This window comes from Podarcis melisellensis (assembly GCF_964234715.1).
Source record: "Podarcis melisellensis genome assembly, chromosome: 13".
NCBI lineage: Eukaryota > Metazoa > Chordata > Lepidosauria > Squamata > Lacertidae > Podarcis > Podarcis melisellensis.
In genome coordinates this window covers 7,142,710-7,159,588 of record NC_138545.1, presented here as the reverse complement: position 1 = coordinate 7,159,588, position 16,879 = coordinate 7,142,710, and the positions used below count along the sequence as shown (strand labels likewise).

The following is a 16,879-nucleotide window of genomic DNA, read 5'->3' as shown; positions in this document are numbered from 1 at the left end:
CACGGCAGCAGCAGCAGGAGGCCCCCTTAGCTAAAGTGGTGCTTCAGGTTAAGAACAGTTTCAGGTTAAGTACGGACCTCCGGAACGAATTAAGTACTTAACCCGAGGTACCACTGTATATCTATATTTTCCATTTTGCCTTTATATGCAGATACGGTTCAAGCCTTGAAATAAAATTATTTGTCAGCATAACTTTTGTGAAAATTATTTATATACAGTACTTACTTATTTATAAGACTTCAGTTATCCCCAGGGTAAAAAAAAGGGGGGGCACATTGTCTACCTGGCCCAGGCCTCTGCCTGGCTCTGAAAGGCCCTGGCCATCATCGCATCTCAGGGCGCAGAGAGCTCTGTAAGCGACTGTCAACCAGTTTTAACCTGATGGCTGTTGAGTTTCAGGATTGTAAGGGAAAGCTTCTCTCCGTCCAGGTTCAAGGCAAGAGATGGAGCTGAGCCCTTCCAGATCAGGCCCAAGGCCTGTCTAGTCCAGCCTCTGGCTGCTACGCAGGGGCCAAAGATCCCTCTGGGGAATCTTTAGGAACAGATTGTGAGAATGCGCCCTTTCCTCCTGCTGCTATTCCAGGCACCGAGTGTCAGAGGCAGACCTGGGTAATATGGCGCCCCACCCACCCCCACCCCAAAGCCATGAATCTGTTCAGTGCCCTTCAAGCGCCATGCTGTGGGAGCCAGTTCCAAAGTCTATTTGCTGCATGAAGGACTTTATTTTATCCGTCCTGCATTTTCCAACATTCAGATGCATTGGATCTCAGGGAGTGTTGTGAGAGAGGAGAAAAACTTTGCTCTACGCGCTTTTTCGAGGGCATCCGTAATTTTATATAAAATTATATCGTTTCCCCTCTTAGTCGGCTTTGCCCTAAACGAAAAAGCCCCAGATGCTGCAACCTTCCCTCTTAATTATTTTGTTCCATCCTCTTTGTTATTTCGCTCACCCTTTTAGTCCAGTGGGGTTGAATAATAAGTTATGTAATTTATCAAATGCCCCAAAATTGGCATTCTGGGGTCTAAAACGGGGGTCCACGTTGAGCTTGAGGCCCTCTTGCAACTCCTCCCCCCAATGCCACAAATCGGCTCTGTATAACCCAAGGAGAAGTCTAGGTTTCCTCCAGGTGACAAGAAGAAATGGAGGGTCAGGTTTTATAGGGAAAGCTTCGCCTAATATCCCCCCCCCCCCAATATTTTGGGCTGTGCATGCTGGAACTGAAGACAGTTGTAATTCTAAGCATCTGGAGGGCACCAGGGAGGGAAAGGGAGAGGATGCAGCAAGGAGGGAGATCTGAGTTCGAATCCCGGTTCCAGCTTTGAAGGGGCTGTTACAAAGTGTGCCATTTGCACACAAGTCTGCAGTTCTCATTTTAGGATTTTTAGACATGTAACCTGGGCGTGTGCCCTGGCAATAAGTGCTTTAAGGATTTATGGAGAAGTCAGACTACTCAATGAAATAAATGATCTCATATAACAGGCTCTGAACTAAGCAGCCTCCTCCCTGGTGGGCTTACTTGACTGTACAGTGGCACTCCAAGCAGCCCCATGTGTCTTAACTGAGCCGCCATTTTGATTTTATCACAGCGCCCTGGAGCAAGGCTATGCCAGGAGCACTGTGGGAAATTAAAGCTGGGTTTCAAGTGGGTGGCCAAGTAGGCATAAGGAGTGGTCACAGCTGTGGGCCCTGGCAGTTGCCCAAGGATGCCAGCTGCCGGTGCCGTTCCACCCTGATCTTGTGAAGGATCTTGTGAAGGTCCCACATCTTGCAAAGGTGGCTCTTTCTTGATTTAAAGTACTTTGCTACTGCAATTTTTGCATGGCGATTGAGGACTAGCTTGGCCTGGCCCTTGCGCTGAGGGCAGAGAGCACTGGATTGAAAACATGCCATGCATAAATCGGTCCCTGGGTTGCTGCTGACCCACTTGCTCCAGCCTTACACCCTAATTACCTTCCCCGCAGCAGCTCAGTGGTTTTGCATATGCGGCCCCAGGTTTGGTCCTTAGCATCTCTAGCGGAAAGAGCCCTGCATCTCTTCCATTAGCAGATGGGAGCAGATGGGCCGTGGGTGCAATTCGTGACGTAGGAAGCTGCCTCATTCCAAGTCACTATTGCCCTGTTTAGCTCAGAGTTGTCTACATTCCACTGGCAATGGCCGCCCAGGGTCTAAGGCTGTGAAAAATACCTGGAGATGTTGAGGTGGAATCTGCACACACTGAGGGCCTTCTGGCGGTTCCCTCCCCGCGAGAACTGAGGTTACAGGGAACCAGGCAGAGGGCCTTCTCAGTAGTGGCCCCCGCCCTATGGAATGCCCTCCCACCAGATGTCAAAGAGAACAACAACTACCAGACTTTTAGAAGGCACCTGAAGGCAGCCCTGTTTAGGGACGCTTTTAACATTTGATGCATTACTGTCTTTAAATATTTTGTTGGAAGCCGCCCAGAGTGGCTGGGGAAGCCCAGCCAGATGGGCGGGGTATAAATAATATATTATTATTATTATTAAGTCAAGAAAGGTATCCAGAGAAGCCTACAGCCTTCTGCATGCAAAGCAGATGCCTTGCCACAGAGCTATAGCCCTCCTCCAATTCCCTCCTATAAAACAAGACGACACATCATTAAAGCAAACACGTGTCATGAGAGACCCTTTTATTTACACACTCAAAATTGCACGCACCCACCCCCCCTCTTGATTTTAAGTGCCGCCACCTCCTTCCTCGCTCCCCACCCCACCCAGCCGGCTTCAGCTGCAGCCCCCAAGCCCTTTGATAAGCCCGGCCGCCTCAGGCATCTGGCGGAAAATGTCACGGAGGGTCTCTGTCTCCTGCACCAGCTGCTCCACCCGGCTGCGCAGCCTCTCGTTCTCGCCCAGGAGCTCCACCATGCGCTGCTGCGTCTCCAGCACCCGGCGCTTGGCCTTGTCGCGGCTCTTGCGCACGGCGATGTTGTTGCGCTCGCGGCGTAGCCGGTACTCCAGGCTGTCTTTGTTGACCGATTTCTTCCCCTTGGGGGTGCAGGGCGGGGACGGGCTGCAAGGGGGGCCCTGCGGAGACACAGAGGGAGGAGCGGGAAGGGCCAAAAGTCAGGGATTTTATTTGCTTCGTACTCAAACTTATCAAGTTTGCAGGTTTCCAAAACAGCTTGCAAAAGTGAAACGTGACCGTCCTTTGGAACGCTCTGAATTTTGCAATGTAGTTTTCCAGGCAATCAGTGCTTACAGAAATTCATGTTATGTTAAAGTAATAATGACTGTATTAGCAAAAACAGAACCCCCCAAAAATATAAAAATGCATTACATTGGGGAAATCTCTTGCAAAAGGTGTACGGTAGTCAAAACTGCGTACAAAATGTGTTTACTAGGAGAAAATCGCACTAAAAGGCCAGTGAATTTTCACAAGGAGTCTTGCTGAAATCTCACATTGTCGCAGAGATGCAAAGAATGGAATTTAATATTGGAGAAAGCAAGAAACCAAGACAATTGAAATGGATAGATCCCTCCATGGGTTAGGGACAATAGCCCAAGTGTGTGTGTGTGTGTGTGTGTGTGTGTGAGAGAGAGAGAGAGAGAGAGAGAGAGAGAGAGAGAGAGCGAGAGAGAGAGAGCATTGGGCCTCAAAACCCACAGCTGGCCAATACTTTCATCAAATCAAATTGTCACGAAAGTGTAGCCATCTTGAAACAGTATAAAAATTAGTCATGAAGCCAGCTTGTGGACTCAGGGCATTTCCAGGCAGCAGCTTCATACTGTAAATGGATCGTTCAGATATCACAAATAGATCATTTAAAACAGATTTTAATAATATTGATTAATTTATTTTATTTCCCCTGAAATGGATAAATCCGGGTTAATTGGGGGAAAGATACAGGTTGGCATTTTAATGCCAACAACGTGGGTGGACACTGTGAAACATTTGCCTGTAAGAGGCGTCACCCATCCCAGAATATGCAGCTGCCTAGAAACGCCCTCCGTGCCAAGATGGAGATTGCCGGTTGGAGGAGGGCCCTCCCAGATGCTCCAGATATTGGCTCCACACCCTTGGATTCTGGGATAAGCAGCGGCAGCTGGTGACCATTGAAACTGGTGGAACCACAGCCAATGGCAGGCAGAGACACAGCAGATTCTAGTTTCGTCCCCACCTTCCTGCCTGCCGAGCTCTGCAAAGATAACCCTAAGAAGGAGGAAGCGGGCAGGCAGGGCCACTCCTTGGAATGGATGCATGCAAAAATAAAAGAAATAATCAAATAAATAGCAATAAAATAAGAAGGAGAACAAGGTAGGCAGTTGAGGTTGGTGGGGCTGTGCCTCCAGTCGCCCTTATGGGCCCAGCCTGCTCTGGAAGCAATACCTACCCCCCATAGAATCCTAGAATTGTAGAGTCGGAAGGGACCCCCAGGGTCATCCAGTCCAACCCCCTGCAAGGCAGGAACTTGGTCCCCCATCCAATCTGCAACCAAACCAGACCCTGCTTAGCTTCCACACGTGTGCTGGCAGCTTTATTGCTGCGCCACTACGAAACCTTTTTTCTGAGAAAGTCTGTGCTTGTAATACAGATCCTTGGTTTAGGTTAAAGGAAGTCACTGTGATATATGCATTATTCCATGTATCTGGAATCTCTCAGGTTTTTAATATCCTGTTTGCAGTGTCTTTTAATGGTTGCATTAAATAGTCCTGCAATTTTTTTGTAGTACTGTATTTTGCTGGTAGCTCATGTGGTCCCTGTGTTTTACCTAATTTTGCCTGGTCGATCACTTGTTCCATCATAGATCCTTGGTTCCCTGCACATCATCTCACAAAATCATCTCTCGTTCACTCGCAGTCATGGGAAGGGCCCTTTAATGGAGCTGTTGAAGGAGGGTGGTTTTTTACCTCTGTTAAGCTCAGCTCCTTCCCCCTTTTTCTTGGTGTAGGTTATAGCTTATATCATGCATTTATCCCAGTGTTGCAGAGACCGCATTCACAAGGGCTGACGAGGGATATTGGGGTCCCGGATTAAGAGGGCAGGCAAGTCAGTTTTTAGGAATGGAGGCAAGCACTTCAGGACTGAGCCCTATAGTTCCAGATAGAAAGGAACTGGGATCCAAAAAGAACCCATTTTTGTCCCCTCTCTTGGCTCCCTTAAAACCTCTCCTCAAAACCCACCTGTTCCGTGCAACCTTTGGCAAAACAGGCCCTTGTCCAGGGGCAACAAACATGGTGCAGATCTCTAGACCTTGTTTAACTGCATCATTCCTAACTGTTGACGGGCTGGAGCCCAGCAACATCTGGAGGGCACAACATGGGTTACTCCCTGCTCTTGCCCGTGCACCCGGTCCCTGCTGTAACTAAACCTAAGTATGTGCAACCGACCTAACTGCATCTTCTTGCCATCTCCCACTGTCTCTCCACTTCCTTCCCCTTCCTGTGCTCTCGCCTGTGCATCAGGTTATAGATTTAAGCCCCAAAAGGGACAGGCTTGCCCCCCCTTTCTTTTTTCCTTTTTACTCTCTAAAGCACTTTCAATAACAATAGTTAACAGTAATAAATACTCAAAGAAGATTGAGGTTTGGGAGATGGGGTGGGGAAAGGAGCTGTGCTAGTGTGGACAGGTTTTGGAGTCAGGAGGAGCTCAGACCCTAAGAAGAGCCTGCAGGATCAGGCCAGAGGCCCAGCAAGCATCCTGTTCTCACAGTGGCCAGCCAGTGGGAACCTCGCAAGTAGGATTCGAGCACCAGAGCACTCTCACCTTCCTGTGGCTCCCAGCGACTGGCATTCAGAAGCATCTCTGCCTCCAACCACAACAGGAGGACATAGCCAGAAGGGTGAGTAGTCACCAATGACCTCCAAAATGGGGGTCACCATTTTTTGGTTATAGAGTTGAGAAAGTCTCCAAGCTGGGTGAGGGTGAAAGCAAAGCTGGGAACAGGGGGACCGTGCTTCTCCTCCTTACCTTGAGGACTCTCAGTGCTTGTCCGGCCCGGATGCCAGGCTGAGCGAGGGCCACCTGGGCACAGTGGGCTGGCGAGAAGTGCATGGGGCTGTACGGGTGGCGCCCGCCTGCGCGACCGGCCTCGCCTCCTCGTGGCTCCTCCTTGACAGCGACCGGCCGCGGGTCGAAGGGACCGAGGACCTTGCGCTCCCCTCCGTAAGACAAGTAGGGGTATGGCTCCCCAGGGAAGAAATTGGAGAAGGGGGTGCTTGGCTTGGGCCCCCTCTGCCCGGCTCCCTGCAGCAGCTCCGAGAGCAGCTGCTCGTCTCCAATGTAGGAGGCCAGCTCCGACTCACAGAGGGGGCCCAGGTCCGTGCCGCTGGGCCTGGCAGGGGGCATCTCCAGGGCCTGGTATTGCCGCTGCTCACTGCCCTCAAAATACCCTCCCTGGGACATGGCGCCAAGTGGAAATCTGAAATTCCGTGACTTCTCTCCTCTGTGTTTTCCGGGTCTTCTAGCGGCCCCAAAGCACTCGTTCCTTGCCTTCCTATATTTCAATGGCTCCTCTCCCAGTTTCTCCAGAATTATTATTATTAGTTGTTGTTCTTAATGTTGCTTGTTGCTTCAGCTTACGTGAGGCTCCCTTCCTCTCCAGCTGAATCTTTGGTTTCCTTCTTTGACACCGATTTGGCCTCCTTGACTTTTAAAATCTTGTTTGCTCTTTCGTTCCTCCTTTTCTCGGAATGTCCAATTTTCTTCCTTCTCGGTTCCCCCCTCTACCTTTTCTTTCCGTCACTGTTGCATTCCTCTTCTCATCTCTGCTCCTTTCTCCACTCTGTGCACCGTTCCCTCTTTCTGCAGGTCTGCAGCTTCTTCCCTCTTTCTCTCGTCTTCTTCCTTCCCTCCTTCGTCTCCCTTCCCCTTCCTTCCTCTTTTTCTGAGGTGAACCCCTGCTCCTGTGAACAGCAATTCGCCTCATCCACCCTGGCAATCTCTCTCCCATGATCCTCATCCACTTCAGGAGGGTCTTCACATTACTGTCATGCAATGTTAATGTGTGATCCTGGGGGCACTTTTCCTCCTTCCCCGCCCCCAGCCATAAGCCATACCCTGCTCACTCAGACAGCACCTATCGCCACTTGGGATCGAACCTGTGACCTTCTGCATGCAACAATGCAACTTTTAGAAGACATCTGAAGGCAGCCCAGTATCAGGAGATTTTTAATGTTTGATGTCTTATTATATGTGTTGGAAGCTGCCCAGAGTGGCTGGGGCAACCCAGCAAGATGAGTGGGGTATAAATAATAAAACTATCATCATAATCACTATAATTATCATTATTATTATTAAGACAGGTGCTCTATCACTGAGCTATGCAGAGGGCTAACCTGCGTCCAACCTGGATGTTACTGAACTATGGCTCCCATTGCCCCTGTGGATGGTAAATGACAGAATTAAACCAAAGAAAGAAATGGGGGCACATTTGCACAATGGTGTGAAAGTTTTGTTGCAGTTTTGCCAGCATTTGCACCAGAGGGCTTGCTTCTGGACACCCCCTTGCCACCTATCAGGGGCCACACTGAAATTTGCAAAAGCTTGCCGTAGTTTTCCTTTGCGGTGTCTCTGAACACCAGTAGGTGGGGCCCTGAGGCCAGTAGTGCAACTGCACTGAGATATGGAGCAGTGCAAACAAACCAAAAATAGTTGTTTTGAGTTTGAAAGGGAAGGCTTTCCCTAGAAGCCTTTGGTGGTGTGCCCACTCACCTGGTGTGTAGAGCTCTTACTGAAGGATGCTTTGGCAGAGACCTTCCAATTAATTTGGTAATGACCTCCAAAAGTTCCTCCTGCGGGAGGCCCAGGCAGGTTGCCCTTGCATAGAAAGTTGTCAAAATCACTTCACTCTGCAGTGAAAGAACCAGCCTCTTTTATAATCGCCACGGTACCATGTAGATCACTATATGGAAACACGGAGTAGGGATTTGCCACATATGAAGGAGATGTGGGGATAGACTGCCCGTGTCATGGAAGACTTAACTTTCACCTGTTTTGTTTCCCTTTCTTATACATTATAGATTGTCTTTCCTTTGGTAACTTCAAGGATACACACACACACACACACATTTCTCCCCCTGCCCTCCATTTTATCCATAGAACCTTGTGAGGTTGCCTTAAGATGAGAGTGGCTGGCCCCAAATCAGTCAAGGAGCCTTGTAGCTGAGTGGATTCGAACCAGCCACACGTTTAAAACACCATGACACCGCTTTGACCATTGTGGCTTCCCCCAGGACTCATGAGAACTGCAGTTGGTTAGGGACGTTCAGAACTCTGAAAATTGTAGCCCTGTGAGGGGCATAGAAGCCTCTTCACAACTCTCTCAGCACCTTTAACTAACTACAGTTCCCAAGATTCTTTTTTTTGGGGGGGGGAGGGGGAAACAAGACTGTTGGGTGGCTTAGCTCTATAAACATAACGTGCAGGTGTGACCTGAGTCTCCCAGCTGACACGCACTCTAACCACATGGGCATTTCGGCCATCAGACCTTTCCCTCCTGTTGTAGGGGTAAAGCTAACTCTCTTGCTCATCTGACCATCTTCAGTGGTCCTTTGGAGGCTTGCAACCCTGTCAGTCCAGCTGGCTCCAGCAGCAACAGGACACAATATTATTCAGGATTGTGCAAACCCCAAAAGCTCTGAGATGGCATTTCTAAACTGGGTGAATGGGCAGTGTTGTCTTTAGAACTCAGCAGGGAGGAGGATGGGGGCAAAACTATGAGTTGGCTCTGCCTTTCATTGGCTCTGGCTCCACCTGCCATTGATGTTCCTACCTCCCACTGTACCAGTCCCAGCAGGGACCAGGCACCACTGAGACCTGTCAAGGCCTGTTTCCCATCCCAGTGAAATATAACCACTATGTTCTGTTGCCACTACTGTACATCAGGAACCAGTTGCTGGAGGAGGGCTGCGTACTACATGCCCAACTTATGGGCGTGAAACTAGGCAGACCTTCAATTAAATCTAGTGGGACTCTTCTCATGTTCTTGGAGGACAGGGGTAATTTGTGGGTGTGAGGGCCACTCCTGTCCCGATAGCAAAAGTCTTCATGCCCTACCTTCTCACATTGCAGTGCAGGAATTAACCTTTAAACTTTCCTTTCCTCACTCCGTAAGGTCTCTCTGATACTCCTGAGTCAGTTTCTACCAGCATGCTATGCCAATGAAAATATTACATCGCCTTCTGGCCAACGTGTTCTGGAATTGGAGGTTTATCTTTCAAAATTCCATTGAGTGGAAAGACTGGCATGCCCGATCAAAATAGCGCAATACTTGTCAAGGTGGTAGCAATCTCTGTGAAATAATTCCACTGGGAAAGCAAGAGTTAGCAGAATGGGTGGTGTGTACAAAGCAGTATTTTACACATCCTAGAATCCAGCATTTAAGGCAACAGGGATGGCAAGTTTAGCTTAATTTATTACATCAAAAAAAGAGAAAGAGAGAAAAGTGAAAAATACAAGGACACAAAAACCATGGGAGAGGACCCTCTCCCACGAAATGAGGTTCAAACCCAAAGAGAATATTCCCAACAATATAAGGCAACAATAACGAAGGAGCCCCTTCCAGCAGGGTGCGCCGGGGATGTGGGTGTGGGGTCGTTGGCTGTGAGGAGAGCTCCCATCTTTTCCAGCTCCAGCAGGGGGCACTGCTGGTGGGGAGTGGCGGATGTGGGTACTCCAGCCCCAGCAGGGGTTTAGTGCAGGAAACTGGGTGAGGCACTAGTGAGGCATTCCCAGCTATTCCAGTCCCAGCGTGTGGTGCTGTTGGGAGCAAGAAGAGAGCTCTAGCTGTGCAGGGAGCTCCCATTTACTTCAGTGCCCCCAAAGGGTACTGCGCAGCCCATCACTGGCGGCTTCTTCTACCCCCAGCCACCAAGAAGGCTCAGTTCTGAGGATACTTCGAGTCTTCAGTTCCACACATTGGCTCCAGCTGTTCTTTGGTCTCTTTGCTGAGGTTGGTTTTAGGTTTCCCTGAATCCATTTCAGGGTACACAACAACACAAAGCTTCTGTCCTAGCCGAGTCACTACCTCTGCAAGAAAATAAGAGTAAGAGGGTGAGCTTTAAGGTAGGAGAAGAAAACCCGCAGCGTCATTTTTCAAAATGGAATTTCAAAAAATTCCCACCCAATTATCTGCTCATGACTCACCAATAAATGTGTGGAAGGCAGGTGGTTTGTTCTGCCAATGCACACCTAGGTAGTAGACTGGGACACCTGTCAGCATGATGGCTAGGCCAATCCCACACACCACAGGTTCTGACCATAAGCTGAACACCAACAGGAAGGCCCAGAACAGCAGGTAGATTATGGGGAAGAACAGGCTCACCTGGGGAGGAAAGAGATGGGTTGGATCTGGGCAGGAGCATCAGGAAGTGGGATGCAAGGGAAAAGGTTGGGAGAACAGAGGTTTCTTTATCAAGAACAAAGCTAGCAGAGGTGGGATGAATCCTAGCCCAGTGGTAGAGGACATGCCTTGCATGCAGAAGGTCCCAAGCTCAGCCTCCAGCACCTCTAGCAATGGGGATCTGCTGCTGCTAGTCAAAATAGGCCAAAAGTGGACCCACACTCCAAGACACCCACCAGTTTTGTTAGCAGCGGTGGTGCCACGGGGAAATTCTTTGCTGAGTGCTCCAGAAACAAGAAGTGGTAGTCTGCTCTGCTCCAGTGTCTCCCAGACCCTCAGCCTTTGCCCTCACTCAGGAAACACTGAGGTTCTGGATTATGTTCCTAGGTCATATAGGATCCTGTGGCCTTTTAAGAGCATCTGAAGCTCCCATCAGCTCTAGCTAGCAAGGCCAATGGCCAGGAACACTGGGAATGTTCAGCAACAACTGGAGGACTACAGGTTCTGGTATAAAGGTTTGATTCAGTTGGAAACAGGAAATTTAAAACCATGTGTTTTAAATCAGTGATGTGACACTGATTCAGCTTAATCCATCCTGTGTGGTTCCAAGGGAAGACAACACTGGTGTGAGAAGGTGACAGGGGCTAACATAAATAGAGCAGCAGAAATGTGATGGCCAGCATCTTACCTTGATGGGACGGTGTCGGTGAGGTTCCCGCCAGCGCAGCACAACTTGCCCAGCCACAGTCACTCCATAGAACAGGTAGTTGATGAAGCCCACATAATTGATCAGGGTATATATATCACTTGTTACTAGCATAAGCAATGTTGAAAGGCACTGCCAGAGACAGACAAAAGGAGAGAGACAATGCAATTATATTGTTTTCAGAGAAATCGCCCAAGGCACTTGGTCTGCCAAACTGACAGCACCTGCTGGCTAATCCCCTCAATTCCCAGGAAAATGCCCTTGCCAAGTTCTTCAGTCACTGGCAATTCTAACTCTGTACTGGCAGACACTTTCTCCTCATCTCTCACTGATGCATCAACTGTCCCCTCCCAACTCTTTCTTTTGATGACTCACAGTGAAAAGTAGGGCAGGTATGGGAGTGCAGCGTCGCACATGGATCATAGCCAATACGCTGGGCAGGTGGCCTTCCCGGGCTCCAGCAAAAAATAGTCTGTGAATGTTGGAGAGAGAACATCATAAATGCAAGCAGTGTGCTGCAAATTTATTTACTTACTTTGATCAGAACTGAGGAAGGAAGCTGGCTCCACACTGTGAACAGGACTTACTAAAGAAAAGACCCCGGGAAAGAATGGGGAAGGCTTCAATGGATGAAGGGCCAACTTAGTTCCCCAGTCCTAATATAAGTGTTAAAGTAGAGAGAGGCAGCACTATGAAGATATGGGTGAGCAATGCAGTTGTGTGTGGAAGGGGAGCTGCTGCTATAATGGAACTTGATAGCTGAGGATTTCAGCAGATAGAACCTGTAAATGAGAATACCTCACTGAATGTCTGCTGAAGGCAGTGGGTTGTGTCCACTGGTGCAATGGGATTTGTGGTTCCTCTCCTCCTCCCATGCCTACCAAAATCTGCTCCAGAGGGTACACAATCCTTCAGAGCTGAATTTAAGGGTGCACAAGGGTGCTGCATGAGACAGGAGAGGAAGCTTAATTGCACACACAAAAGTCTGTTGTGCCAGCAGAGCGGCAGCTTTTGGGGTATGTACTCCCATGTTTACTCACCTAGAGGAAGTGAAAAGTGATCCGTTTACTCCTCCAAAAGTGGAAAGGGCAACAGAGATGGGCATGATCCAAGCCATGACTCCTAACAGTTTCTCTCCAAATGTCTGTGAGGAAGGGAGGAGGAAGAGAGAATGTGGTTAGGGGCATTGTATTTGGAAACAAGGGGAAGGTGAATTTGCACAACGGTGTAGATGGGGCCTCACCACTGCGACAGCATTGGAGGCCAACAACTCCTGGGGCGACATGGCAGTGACATAGGCCACATTGGCGAAGACGTAGACGAAGGTGACCAGGGGAATGGAGATGAAGATGGCTCGAGGCAGGTTCCTGTGAGGAAAAACAATTACAGTTGTACCTTGGTTCTCAAATGCCTTGGCTCCCAAACAAATCGGCTCCTGAATGATCGAAACCCAGAAGTGAGTGTCCTGTTTTTTGAAAGCCAAACATCCAGTGTGGCTTCTGCAGCTTCTGATTGGCTGCAGGGTGCTCCTGCAGCCAATCGGGAGCAGCGTCTTGCTTTTTGAACAGTTCTAGGAGTTGAACGGATTCCCAGAATGCATTCTGTTGGAGAACCAAGGTACGACTGTAGAGTGGAAGAGAGGAATAAAAGTCAATGTGGGTCTCATTCCCCTGTATCAACACCAAGGGGGACACTGACTCACTTGTAAGGGTCAACCAGCTCTTCAGTGACATAGTTGAGGAAGTTCCAGCCCCCGTAGGCAAAAGAGCCCTGTAAGAAGGATAGGGCCACCAATCCCACATCTGGTGTCTGGAAAAACTCAAAAGCATGTTTCGGCTCCAGCCAGAAGTATTCACCTGCACAAAGGAGATATTGAAATACAAAAAGGGTTCTTTAAACAAAACAGGAGGGCTGTTCTCCCTCCCTTTCCCTGGGTCAGCTAATTCTCCCTCTCTCTGATACAGACTGGGGCAGGAAACTATGGAAGCCAATCCAGTCTCTAAATCTGCTTACTAAGGAATGTTGATAACCCTGAATTTAAAACCCTGCAGCTTATTCTCCTTGGTGTGGGGGGGGGGCGGGTGAGGGGAGGCAAATACAGTGTGTTGGGGAGACTCCTGTCCCCTTCTTTGTCTGACCAGGCTGGGCCTCACCTTTGCAGATCTGTACGACTCCCATAACAATGATAAGTCCCAACGCCAGCAGTTTCCCTGCCGTGAAGATATCCTGGACACGTGTGGCCCAACGCACGCTGGCACAGTTCACCCAAGTCAGCAGTACTGTGGAGAAGCAGGAAAGTCAGTGGGGGAAGGGACAGTCAACATTCCTATTCTGGCCTAAATCTCTCAGTCAAGGCCAGTTTCATGACTGTTGGACACAAGATAATGCTGGGAGCAATGTGTTTCGTTAGGGGCAAATTCAGATGCTGCACTGGCACTTTCCAGAAACAAACAAGGACAGCTTTCTGGTTCAGAGCAGCCACAGCCTTCCTTGGTTTTTGACTGAGATTGTGATTATGGCCTGGGTTATATTCTGTAAATCTCTTATGATATCACCACCTCTCATAATAATGGTACAAACATATTCTGCTCCTACAACTGTTTATGGGTGAAACTATTCAGAAAAAAACAATTTATGATCAGTGGACAAGTGATCACAGATACTATTTCCTGGGCTGTCCCTTATTATTTGAAGGGGACCAAGGTACATGACCCACCCCTCAGGATTGTAATCTGGGGTTATATCTGTGCCCTGCAGTATATGGGAAGGAAAAAACCACAGTTCCTATAAATGTTCCTGGAAGTTTGAGGGAATGAAAAACAAACAGATGAGGGAGGGGGAGGTGGTGACCTATTTGGCACCCAGCCTGACTGCATCAAAACATCCCGTCAGCACAAACAGCCCCTGGCCCCTGGTAACCTAACACGACACAAACAGGGTTTACAGACAGGCAGACAGGCAGATAGGTAGAAACCCTTACTCCCCTAAACCTTCTAGTGCCTACCCACCACAGCAAACAGGAGTGACAAATCAGACCAATCCTGCCCAAATCCATCACACAATTCATCACACTTCCACACTCCCGATATATGCACAAAACTTTCACAATAGTCAAAATGTAGAGGCAAGCTATCACACATACAAATGGTCTTATAAAAGGCTGCAGTCGCAACAAAGAATTATTTGGCTAACTATGGGGCCCTCCAGATGTTGCTGGACTACAGATCCCTGCATCCCTGACTAATGGCCATGTTGGCTGCAGGGGCTGATAGGAGTTGGAGTCCAATGGCATCAGGAGGGCCACTAGCTTTCCCATTCACCACTCCTGATATCGCATATCAATACTCAAATTCAGCAACACCACCGAGGCATAACTGCATGCCTACATTTATGCTCTGGTTTACACAAAGAAGCAGTTCTTTTACAAAACATGCAAAACCACCCTAGCACAGGAGCTTAATGCTTTGTTTGCAATGCAGGGAGAAAAGAAACTTGATGTCTAGGGTCACATACATACACACGCTCTCTTTTTTAACTTGACAACAATTCCACCACAAGTTGGCATTAAAGTTTGAAAAAAATTAAACATCTCTGAGGAGTGAGGTACCTGTTCTCCAGATACATAGTCTGTTTACATTATATGAAAAGTGTCACCACTGGGGGGAGGGGGTTGACAAAATGCGGGCGGCACTCTCCATGGGGCCTGCAGTGTGCCCGAGCCACGCATTTCTCCTGGGAGTGACAGTCCGCCCGCTTCCTCCCCCTCAGCTGTAGGGCAGTTGAGTGGGAGGAGGCGAGCCCCCCCCCCCCGGCACAGAGCACGCGCACCGCCCCAGCCACCCAATCAGCTTGCTTCGCCGCTGGTGAGAGGTAAAAATATATCTCATTCATGCTCTGTCTAATGTCCTCTCATGGCTGGTGGGAGAGAAGGAAGAGAGAGTTAACAGGACCCCCAAAACACAACAGACCAAGAGGAAGTGGAAACTTCTCTGCTTACTCTGCATCTCTTTGCACAATCAGTTCAAGTCCAAAAGGCTCAAAACAGGAAGCCTGGAGGCAGCTTAACAGAAAACCAGTCTGGGGCTGGGGAGAGGAGAGTGGTGTGTGCATTTATGTGTGCATTTTAAGACTGTTTAACACATAAAATTTATCTATAAAACAGAGGGATTCTCCACATAGGAGATTATGTGGAGGTTGGCTGGCCATCTGTCATGGAAGCTTTAGTTGATATTCCAGCACTGCAGGGAGTTAGACTAGATGGCCCTTGGGGACCCTTCTAACTATGATTCTATTATACATAGTTATGTACATTCGCTGCATACAAGTTGGAAACCAATATGACCGCCTTTAAACTATACTGTTTGTTAATCACCCTGAAGAAGCAACAGAGCATTTAACAAGAGAGTGACATGTTTTAAGAGGTAAGTAGTGCACATTTATTGCCCTTGAATATGTACTTTAAACAACTTGATTTCATCAGGAACATATTTCATAAGCTTCAAGGGGGGTTGTATATATGGGGGATTACAGTGAAATTGAAGTTATGTGGTCAATTACGTATGAATGGAGGGTGAAGGTAGTGAGGATGAGAGTCTGATCTCCTTTCCAGGATAAAGTTGGGTCACAAAGACCAATCTGTTTCTGCAGATCCCCAAAAGAAGATCTGAGATCAAGAGCTAGATTTGGTTCGAAGATCCCAATAATAGATTAGGGCTGCCTAAGGTTTTGGAAAGGGATCTTAGGAGTAGTCCAGGAATAACTCCAGGATGAATGGGTGGATCTGAGTGTAGGATTCTATGGGGAAATATGTTGTGGTTTGGTGTGGGGAGTAGTAGCGTCAAATGAGTATTTCAGGGGTGGGAGGCGGGAGAGCTGGCTTCACAATATTACAGGAACATATGTTATTGCCTTATGTTCCAACTCAGAGTCAAAACTCCTGGAAGTTCCCTTGTTTCTCAGTATCTCTGGCACTCGGCAGGACTGGATTAAGGCCAGTGAGTCTCCAATTCCATGAGATCCTTTCAGACACAGAATCTCAGAGCTGATGCTAGAGCCAGAGGGTGTGGCTCAGATCTGTTGCTATTTTTTTTAGCACATACTGTCCCAGGGGCTAATCAAAACCAGCCACCCTATTTCTGACCTCAAAATAGATCCAGTGCTTCATTCAGAGAGGTCAGAGACCAGTAATGCCACTTCCATGGCATCTCTGTGTCCTCCTTTAAAGTACCAACAAATTTATACAGGCCAGTCTGTGGCTACCAAGCTGGGACTGGTACAGGAAAACAACATTCTGGCCTGTTCTAGGCTGCTTGCTTACGTCAGTCAGCACTGGAGATACTAAACAGAAACCATAGTACACTAGATAAAGCGGATTAAGTCTTGCTTCACAAGGCTCTGGTGACACTGCCCAATTCCAGTCTCACAATGATTACCTCCAGTCATCAGCCATAGCCCTCTCTCTCATCAGTCTTCCTGCTAAATTTTACCACTGGCTATTCTGAACCACCAGTATTATCTCTGTTTGTTTGTTTGTTTGATTGACTGAATTAATTTATGAATCACTTCACACAAAGCGTCCTGAAGTGATTTAACAATAAAAACAACCACATATAAATGAAATTTCTAGACGAATATAGATAAAGGCTGGGATAAAAATCTTCACTTGAAAGGCATGCTGGAAGACAAACAAGACTTCAGTCCTTCAACTGTAATTGACAGTCCAATGTTATCTGTTTCTAATCCCTCCCGTCTGGTTGTTGTTCTTTACTAATTCCACAGCCTTTGCATTCCAGTATTCGATTTCAAAATTTGGCCAAAAGGCCCATTAGTAAGCAGCTTCTCTTTGTTGAGGTCTGGAGGCATAGATTTTTCTTCT

The 16,879-nt window shown here is 48.2% G+C and overlaps 2 protein-coding genes across 2 annotated transcripts in view; both read right to left on the bottom strand.

Moving 5' to 3' along the window:
• Window positions 1–2,698: 2,698 nt before the first annotated feature.
• Window positions 2,699–7,284, bottom strand: CEBPE (CCAAT enhancer binding protein epsilon). The gene is made up of 2 exons (XM_081887039.1): window positions 5,927–7,284; window positions 2,699–3,042 (listed from the first exon to the last, which is right to left on the bottom strand). Exons 1-2 carry the CDS (start codon window positions 6,359–6,361, stop codon window positions 2,743–2,745), a joined length of 735 nt encoding a protein of 244 aa, XP_081743165.1. The 5' UTR covers window positions 6,362–7,284; the 3' UTR covers window positions 2,699–2,742.
• A 2,069-nt stretch (window positions 7,285–9,353) lies between these two features.
• The window catches only part of SLC7A8 (solute carrier family 7 member 8), a 14,963-nt gene continuing 7,437 nt past the window's right edge, over window positions 9,354–16,879 (bottom strand). The window contains exons 4-11 of the mRNA XM_081886860.1: window positions 13,158–13,283; window positions 12,707–12,860; window positions 12,248–12,371; window positions 12,045–12,148; window positions 11,380–11,476; window positions 10,987–11,136; window positions 10,103–10,280; window positions 9,354–9,985 (exon numbers count right to left, since the gene is read on the bottom strand). Coding sequence (XP_081742986.1) covers window positions 9,837–9,985; window positions 10,103–10,280; window positions 10,987–11,136; window positions 11,380–11,476; window positions 12,045–12,148; window positions 12,248–12,371; window positions 12,707–12,860; window positions 13,158–13,283 — 1,082 coding nt within the window. The 3' untranslated portion in view covers window positions 9,354–9,836. The remainder of the gene's footprint in view (window positions 9,986–10,102; window positions 10,281–10,986; window positions 11,137–11,379; window positions 11,477–12,044; window positions 12,149–12,247; window positions 12,372–12,706; window positions 12,861–13,157; window positions 13,284–16,879) is intronic.

Excerpts from the sequence above, each read along its gene's own strand:
- CEBPE (XM_081887039.1), bottom strand. The coding sequence starts at position 6,361 with ATGTCCCAGGGAGGGTATTTTGAGGGCAGTGAGCAGCGGCAATACCAG. Across the intron at positions 3,043-5,926 it reads AAGCACTGAGAGTCCTCAAG|GGCCCCCCTTGCAGCCCGTC; the intron begins GTAAGGAGGAGA and ends GTGTCTCCGCAG.